Source organism: Solanum lycopersicum, chromosome 11 (assembly GCF_036512215.1).
Source record: "Solanum lycopersicum chromosome 11, SLM_r2.1".
Classification (NCBI taxonomy): domain Eukaryota; kingdom Viridiplantae; phylum Streptophyta; class Magnoliopsida; order Solanales; family Solanaceae; genus Solanum; species Solanum lycopersicum.
In genome coordinates this window covers 27,265,714-27,275,140 of record NC_090810.1, presented here as the reverse complement: position 1 = coordinate 27,275,140, position 9,427 = coordinate 27,265,714, and the positions used below count along the sequence as shown (strand labels likewise).

At 33.8% G+C, this 9,427-nt stretch overlaps 1 protein-coding gene across 2 annotated transcripts; it reads left to right on the top strand.

Annotated features, from left to right (window-relative positions):
• Window positions 1-5,249: 5,249 nt before the first annotated feature.
• Window positions 5,250-8,538, top strand: LOC101251539 (uncharacterized). Of its 2 annotated transcripts, none has more exons than XM_004250596.4 (6): window positions 5,250-5,718; window positions 5,874-5,991; window positions 6,440-6,651; window positions 7,273-7,300; window positions 7,502-7,610; window positions 8,285-8,538. In XM_004250596.4, the coding sequence occupies exons 1-6, from the start codon at window positions 5,455-5,457 to the stop codon at window positions 8,364-8,366; spliced, it is 813 nt and encodes a 270-aa protein (XP_004250644.1). In that variant the 5' UTR covers window positions 5,250-5,454; the 3' UTR covers window positions 8,367-8,538. The 2 variants fall into 2 exon arrangements, 1 of the variants encoding a protein (XP_004250644.1); XR_003244274.2 differs by having other exon boundaries at window positions 5,362-5,718; window positions 7,502-7,788.
• Window positions 8,539-9,427: the final 889 nt, after the last annotated feature.

Below are 9,427 nucleotides of genomic sequence, written 5' to 3'. Positions count from 1 at the left end.
CTGAGGTGCTGGTGCAGAAAACACTGGAGGTGTCTGGCCTTGATCAGATAACCCGCTAAGATAAGCAAGAACCTGATTGATCATTTCTGGGGTAGGTTGGGGTGGTAATTCCTCATTCTGTACTTGTTCATTTTCCCCATCCTCCCCTTCTATTACTACTTCTTCAGTCGGTGGAGGAGTCACTGCCCTAGTATCAGATGGGCTAGGTGCTCGTCCCCTTCCTCTAGAGGACGTCCTCCCACAACCTCTACCACGGCCTCTTGTTGTTGCTCTTCCTCTAGCTACAGCCCCAGTGGCTGGCTCAGACGCACCCTGTTCCGCTGGTGCTGGTGTTGGCGCGGTTGTTGCTCTAGTTCTAACCATCTGCGAAATAGAGTGAAGATGGTCAGATACCAATTTGTATCACCTAGATACCAATTGGACCCAAGTAATAGCACGAAAGAAAGAAAGAAGGAATGGAATTTTCCTAAAGTCTTATAGCCTCTCAAAGAAAAGTAAAGGCGTCCCCCTACCATTTCCTTAAGACTCTACTAGACTCGTTCTTGTGTGATGAGACCAACGAACCTAATGCTCTGATACCAAGTTTGTCACGACCCAAATCCGGGCCGTGACTGGCACCCACACTTACTCTCCTGTGTGAGCGAACCAACCAAATCTAAACCTTAACATTTCAATATAATATCAACAAAAGTAATGCGGAAGACTTAAACTCATTAATAAAATCAATAACTATTATTATCCCCAAAATCTGGAAGTCATCATCACAAGAACATCTATGATCAAATTACTAAACTAAGAGTATTCTAACAACTAAAACAAGTAAAAGCTAGTCCATGCCGGAACTTCAAGGCATCAAGACATGAGGAAGAAGATCCAGTCCAAACTAGAAGCATTAGCTCACCCTGAAGATCCGATGTAGTGAAGACTGGCTAGAGTTACTGTTGAGTTGAAGATGACGGCACGTTTGCTGCACTCCACAATTAAACAAGAAGAAAACATAAAAGTAGGGGTCAGTACAAAACACGGGTACTGAGTAGATATCATCGGTCAACTCAAAATAGAAATCAATATATATCAAGTAATATCATAAATCAACTATGATACTCAACATGTAGCAACAACAAGTACTATATCATTAACAATTACCGTCAAGTTCACACATGAGGACTCAAGCCTCAATGCCATACTCATTTGGGAATTATGTTCATTAGATTGAGTATATTAACATCTTTCAAGATTCATTATCTTTATTTCTCTTGTGTCGGTACATGACACTCCGCTCCCTCATATTCATTAATCCTCTTGTGTCGGTACGTGACACTCCGATCCCCTAAATCTACGTGTCGGTTCGTGACACCCGATTTCCTAATACTACGTGTCGGTTCGTAACACCCGATCCCCTAATTCTACGTGTCGGTTCGTGACACCCGATCCCCTAATTCTACGTGTCGGTTCGTGACACCCAATCCACTAATTCTTCTTCTATCAATTCATCAAGCCTTCTTTCTTACCAAGGCATCATAAATCTCATTATTTTAGTTCATCACGCCTTCTTTTATAGCAAGGCCTCATCATTAACAAAGAGATTAGGGTTTTGAAAGATTTGGGATTCAATAACTTCATCATGCTTATATAATCACAATTATATAATTACATTCATGCAAGCATACAATTAAGCACATAGCAGGGTTTACAATATTATCAATACATATCATTCGCTATTAAGAGTTTACTACGAATATCATAAGAGAAACCATAACCTACCTCCACCGAAGATTAGTGATCAAGCAAGCAATTTCCCCAAGCTTTGTTCTTCGTTTTCTCTCTTCCTCGTTCAACTTTCTCTCTCTTTCTCTTGTTCTTTCTATTTTCTTTATTCAAACCCTCTTTCTTTTACCCTAATTAGTATATAGTTAAGAATAAAAGATGGCAATAATAACCTACTAATTAACTTAAGGTTACCTCTTTTAACCCCCAAGTAATTGAGTTATTAATATAAACCCACGAAATATATAATTATAGCAAGAAATAGTCCAAAACGCCCCTTTAAAACTTAACCAGAAATCCGACTCCGACTGGGATTACGCAACCTGTGACGGCCCGTCGCACCTGCGACGGTCCGTCATGGAGGTTCATCAGAGACTCAATTTCCTTAAGGAATCTGTGACGGCCCGTGTTACCTACGACGGTTCGTCCTGCACTTCCGTCACGACGTTCAGAGAATCGTTCCCTGTACCCAATTCTCAGGAGTTGAAGTGTTTTGAAACGGTGGATTCACGACGGTTCATCGTGCCTGTGACGGTCCGTCCTTCAGGTCCGTCACAGAGTTCAGAGAGTCGATTTCAGCACCCAAATTTCAGAAATTTCTAAGTGTTTTGGGACGAGACACCCTCAACGGTCCGTCGCGCCCATGACGTTCCGTCGTGGGTTCCGTTGTCTCAGCCTGTTTTTCCAGAAATAAAATCTGCTGCTCAAAACGACTAAACAGGTCGTTACATATCAAAAGTTCTCATTCTTGATTAATGGAACACAAATATATGAGCATATCAAATTATGATAGTTTTAGTACCTTGTTCCATATTTATGTGCATTATTAAATCACTTCTTCTTTCAGACATATTATGCACTACTATCATATTCACTTTACGTAATGGAGAAAATTCAGTATATTTCATTACTTCTCATCAAAAACACATTAGTTTTTCTTTAGTCATTATTATATCATTAATATTGTGCATTAAAATTTAAATTCAATGTCTTATCCATGTAAGAGTGTTTTAGACCATAAATTGATGAAACTTGAACCGAATATCTTCTCATTGTGGTGCACCAGGACTTTAACCTAATGTCTTATCCTCTTGGTGTGATTGAACATAAATCCACCATCTTATTCTTTTGGTGCGGTAAAACTTAAATCTATCGTCTTACCCACAATGAACCTCAACCTCAAACGTTCACATAATTGTAATTTTATCATTTTTAATGATCATGAATATGATCGTATATTATAATTACACACAAAATTGAGATAATTGATATATTTTAATCAACATTAGTAGTTAATAAATATAACTTAATAGATCACATACCTCATATTAATATTGAAAACAATCTTTCACTACATTGCGCTTATTTAATTATTAAAATAAGTTAAAGAATTCTATTCCCAATCGGTTAAAATAAAACGTATGAAAAGTCGATAGGGATCTTTAAATACTTACTCCAGATGGTAACTCCAGATCTGTCACATAAATAATTATAACTAACATAGTAAAGATAAATCATACCTTACCGATACGAGAACCTTATTGCATAACTTATGCAAGATCTCTTTTGCACTTTTCCCGTCTTCTATCATAATTCTTTAAGAATGGAACAATCGTGTTGATAACATGTTATGAAACTATATAAACAAGAAGAAGAAAAAAGTAGGGAGAAGAGAAAAGACTTCTTATTCTTGTTGAGCTATATTCAAGATTCATCGATCTTCCTCAAATCTTATTTACAATGAAGAAAACCCCCTTATTTAGAGGGAAACCTAGCTTGGTCTACAAGTAGGATTCCTAACCATATCCTAAAGAACTCCAAATAATTAGACATTCACCATAATACAAATATGTTTATAAGAGAACTGATATTATTACATTATTTTTTGTCCACATGACATTGAGAGTGTATACACTCTCTTCAAGAGCGAACAAACTAAAAAAATGAATATAATTTTATTTTTACAAGAATTTTTTGCTATAAAATTATTTTTTTATTTTATTATTATTTTAACTTTTTCTCCTTATTATTTTTTCTTTTTCTTTCATCCTTCTTTTTCAAAAATTTATTGTCATCTTCATCAACTTATCACTTTCAATGTCACTTTTTACCACAACTCCACCTCTCTTTTATTCTACTATTAGTTTAAGTCTCTTCAATTATAATCTAGATATTTTATTACATTTAAAACAATTTGATAAACTCATTAGATTTCAAGATGATTAGTAGGCATTATTTAGTTTTTTATTCAATTTTCAATTAATGTTTTTCAATTTTTGGAGAATTCTTATGCTTTCAAAATTATCATTTCTAGTTTTCGATTTATATGGAAATGGGATAAATTAAATGATGATATCTTCAAAATTTTGATCTTTCTTAGAAAATAATTAGTTTAGATAAAAATAACTCAACAATGTCTAGAAAATAGTGTAATTCTGGAAAGTAAGGAATTTGACCGAATAAAAAAGAAAAAAAGAAAAAAAAATGAAGGGGCTCAACTTGATGTGGGGGTGGGGTTAGGTGAGGGTGAGAGGTGAAGAAGAAGAAAGAAAGAAAGAAAATGGAGGGAGATTGAAAGTAGGGGTGGAAGATGAATTGAAAATTAAAATAAAATTAAAATTAAAGTAATAAAATTAAAATAAGTCAAAAAGTAGGAGAGAAATAAAGAAAAACTTAAAATGAAAATATATATATATTTCAAATTAAATTAACACGTGTCAGACAATGATTGGTGTGTGATAACACTTGCCATTTAAAATCTCGAATTGATAAAAAAATAATGTAATAATATATTTTCGGAATTGTTTAGGGGGGTAATAGGATGTCTGCATAGTTAAGGTGTGTTTTTAAAAATTCAGAATAACTTCAGGTGTCACTTTATATCTTTTCTTAAATTGTGCATATAAAATTAACTTAAATAATAAAGTTACATTCCTCTTTTAGAGCTAATATGTGGTGATCAAAAAATATGTAAATGATAGGCAAATGTTATTACTCACGGATGAATTAATAAATAAATCTTAAAACTTTTATAAATCTATTCAAATTATATATCTTTAAAATTTAAAAAAAGTTGTGCATAAAAAATTAGCTTAAATAATAAGTTATTCAAATAAATTTAAATTCTAAATTAATTTTGTTTCAATTTTTTTTCTTAGAAATAAAAACCTTAACTTAATCCCTTCTTTTTATAATGTTAACAATTTTAGCGGTATTTCAGACATTTTAATTAAATAAAGTGTTGGCCAATACCTATTTATCAAACACATCAATAACTTTTTTCAACTGCAACCATTTTATTTAAGTACATAACTACTTATTTTTATATTTTTTCGAAAAAATTTAAAGTACATCTTTTTTTAAGAGAAAGAAGTTTGTTTGCTTTGACTTGAAGTCAGGTGCATATTAGTTGTCTTTGTTAAAACAATTACGGCCGTTAGAATTGGAACTAAATATGTACTAGTTTTAAAAGTATATGGACTACAAATGATTACCTTACAAACAATAGGATTAGTTTAAGCACAAGTCTAAAGATAATGAACTGTTTTGTCTTATATTTTTTTTAATATTAATAATAATACTTATTATGTATTGATTGGATTAGTCATATTCCATCCAATTTTATTGCTCAGAAAGCAAAAGAAGTCAACTTTCTTTCACAAAATAATAATTCAATTTAGGGTTTCTATGAAGGGACACAATCCAATTGAGGTGGCGAAGACGGTGTTGGAGGTGGCCGATGTAGCATGGTCGGCGGTGGAACGCTGTCATCACCATACCCACAGTCATACTGATACGACGTCGTTTGATGTATCTCATAGTTGTGAAGAAGATGGATTGAGATCTTTGAGGTCTGAAAACGAACGGCTCAAACGGTTGCTTGAAAAAAATCTTATGCTTCTTCAGAGCATGTCACAATCTCCTTCCTTACTTCAAAATTGTCCACCTGATGTATGTTCCCTTTTATTCTGTACAGCCAATTGATATTTTTATTTTATGTATGTGGACATATAAATATATAAATGTATTTATGTGAGTAGGGAAATGTTCTCAACATTTGGATTGTGTTTTAATATTTTTTGTGTTTTGATTTTTATTTTGGGAAGCTTCATGAACGTCTCTTAGCCGCTGTGGAATCCGGAAGCTTTTTGAAACAGCTGGAAACACTGAATCGGAAATCTGTTGATGGGAATGACTGTCAATTTCCTTTCAAGGAGGCAACTGGTTCGTTATTCTGATTTCTGTGTCTTTCTTTTTTTTTTTGCTTTTGCAAGATGACATCTTATTTTTTAAAGATGTTTAGTGGGCAGAGTTACTCCACTACCTATGGTTTGGGAGGTAGTAGGTATCCGGTGTATTATAGAAGAGATTCAGGAATATAGTCATTCCTTTGAATTAGGTCGAGTCATAGGGCTTTTAACTAATTCGTTTTTCAGTACTTCTCTTAATCTTCTATATGTCTCATCCCTTTTGTTGATGTAAATGAAACTGAAAGAGTGTAAAAGTTTACCAGAGTTCAGTAGTTGATTGACAAGGAACTTGTTTTCGCCTCTCATTATTTTTTAGTTTTGAAACATGGTGTTTCTTGTCATCTTATTCTTAAATATGTTGTTAGGTTCTGCTACCTTTTATTTTGCCAGTTTCTGATTTACCTCTAACAAAATATTGTCAGATGTTGACACGGAGACAGCAGAACTTCTGGTGAACATGAGTCTTGAAGAACCAAGTTGGTGGGTTTGGGTGACTGAGGATATGGTCCCTGGCAATCTTGAAGAAAGAAGCGAAATAGATAATGATAACTATGTGATTGTTAGTGAGGAATATGTTGTAGATGCAGTTGCCAACTTTATGGCTAGATGCGTAGTATCCAATTCGAAGGCTCAGGTACAAGGAAACTGATAGTTTTATGCATATTTATTATATTTCAATTAGGGATGTTAACAATTAACAATTAGTCCTTGAATTATTGTTTTATTCTGGGTTTGTCCCTATGTTCATTGATGAAGCACATTTAACCTACAGCCCATCTGGATGATCCTCCTAGATGGGCTGGGACTTCACCACTGCTACCAACTTTTATTACCACTTCTGTTAGTCACACTCTCTTCGCACTCCTGTCCTCATTATTTTGTCTCTTCAAGTTAGTAGGGCTATGGGGAACCTTTATTGCTGTTAATTTACTGGGAATAGTTACTTCAGATAGCAGATTTGAACTTGAATCAAGAACAAGCTAGTGGAAAAGTAGTTGTATGTGCACGGGTTGTAAGAAATGCTGTGCCATAATACCTTCAGGCAAAATCAGAGTGGGAGCTATCTAACTTCCGTTTATTTTCCATCTATGATTGGATTGACACTGCGCATAAAGTTTAACTAAAAGCTAAATGTGCTTGGTAAAATTACACAGGGATTGAAACAAGAATCATTCATGGATTAAACGTGTATTTTCCCTTCAAGTTATGTTTGAGTCATGTCAATCTTTTGACTGTTTGTGTATTGCAATTGCAGAAGATGTCTCCTGAAGAACTGCAAAAGAGTAAGTTACTGATTGTTCTATCCTATTCTTTCTGAAAATCTTCGTTCTTATAGCATAATTACCATAAAAACAACCAGAGTCGGCTGCAAAATTCACTTCTACATTTTCTTTTTCATGTTTCCCTCTTGGATAATGGATATTTACATGTATAGGCATGTACATTTCTTTTTTATGATGTGTGGTTTTCAACTTGACTTACAGCCCTGGCAAAAGCATTCGAAGGCATTGGTAAAGTAGAAACATTGTTCAACATTTGGCATGCCGCGCAAATGTTCTACGTCCTTTCGACTTGGGGACTTGCAGTTGTGGGGTGAGCACTCATTTATTATTTCTTTATTTCGTGTGTTTCCAATCTTAGAAGACATAACAATACCTCAGTAGTCCGTCCCGAATAAGTTTGGCATTGGTAAAGTAGAAACATTGTTCAACATTTGGCATGCCGCGCAAATGTTCTACGTCCTTTCCACTTGGGGACTTGCAGTTGTGGGGTGAGCACTCATTTATCATTTCTTGATTTCGTATGTTTCCAATCTTATAAGACATAACAATACCTCAGTAGTCCGTCCTGAATAAGTTTGGGTCGGGTTTATGAATATTACTGACCATATTTCTCCATTTTAATTTGTACATATTTCTGATATTACTTGTTTTTAGAAATTTTGGTATTTGCACTGGAACATTGGTGACTTGCACAGAATAAATTTCAATTGAAATATGTGATGTAATTTGTGAAATTTCTGTGGTGTTTTAGATCCTTATGTAAAATAGACAAGTTTGGGTGAAATTATGTGCATCTGATAACTTTTAGCTTTCACAGTTGAGGCTTAAAATAGTGGACCAATTTGTAAACAGATTCTATTTATCTTTAAAGAAATAATTTAGTGCAGATTTTGTTCTTTTGATCTCAATATATGTACTGTATCTGACTTGAACAATGTTTTGAAAGGCTTGACATTTTTGTGACTAAGCCTGTTGTTTCTGCAGGTTGTACAAGAGCCGATCTGTTATTAGACTTGCTGCTAAAGGGGTTCACAAGACAGGCAAAATGGTTCTGAAGGTTCTTTGAAGATGCCTCTGCTGTGTTGGTTATGAATTAAGCATCGTGTAAATGTTTTTACTTATTGTACAGTCTAGTATATCAGAATAACATTATGCTTGACTTCCAATTCGTCTGTCTGAGAATATTGTTAATAGTATGCAATTTGAAAAGTGCCTCTGTTGAGATTGCATTCGCGTCACAGTGTAGGCCTTTTATGGTTCTTATTTCTTAAACTCAGTGTAGGGTTACAATCCTTTCAGAACCAGCTGGACTTGACAAAACAGTAAGCATCCTCAGAGATTTCAACGGTTGTGATTTATTTTCTTTAGAAGATCATTTGCACGCTTTTTGAGTATTTTTTTTCCCATCAAAATAACCAACTCTAGTTTTGATGGAACCTTGATATAACAAACTCATATTTTCCTATTCAAGAGAGAGAAACTTGAGTTAAACCCATAGCAATAAATAGAAATTTTAGAGTATTGGTTTATTTTGATTTAGTCAAGATTATAAATCTCATTTAATCGAAGTCGTGATAAGATACTTGTTTTTGTTACTTGTCAATTATTTTTTAATTTAATTTACTTTTTTACTTGTCATCTTTGACAAATCAAATAAGGGCAATCTTTTCTTAAAAAAAATTATACTCAATTTATTAACAATTAATGCCTTAGAAATATGCATAGTCAATAATACATAGGAAATTTTTTCAATTAATAATGATAAAATGATAAACTTGCTATATAATTATTATTTTCTTTATAATGCATTAAAGGTCAAAATTTGACAAAGGACGGACCTTAGAAGTGAGAATGGTAAAGATGTAAAAGAACTTCTTTGCAGTATATGAAATTTGATGAAAGGATTTAACTGCCCCTCCAATTGGATTTGAGCTTCATGGTGCTAACGCTGACACTTTCTAAATCTGAAGTTGTAGTTAATTTTACCACTTAAGTAGAAAGAAAAAGAAGAAATTTTATTTTGACAGAATAATCTGGTGGGCCCTCGTATTTGTATCAAATTGTATTATGAACTCTTCTACTTAACTTTTTGATATCTGGACACCTGAACTTAATCAAAATGAGATT

What these genes read in the sequence shown, in the direction of transcription:
- LOC101251539 (XM_004250596.4), top strand. Translation starts at nt 5,455, where the DNA reads ATGAAGGGACACAATCCAATTGAGGTGGCGAAGACGGTGTTGGAGGTG. An exon ending in TATCCAATTCGAAGGCTCAG is followed by an intron (nt 6,652 to 7,272) that starts GTACAAGGAAAC and finishes TTGCAATTGCAG; the next exon opens with AAGATGTCTCCTGAAGAACT. An exon ending in TGGGGACTTGCAGTTGTGGG is followed by an intron (nt 7,611 to 8,284) that starts GTGAGCACTCAT and finishes TTGTTTCTGCAG; the next exon opens with GTTGTACAAGAGCCGATCTG.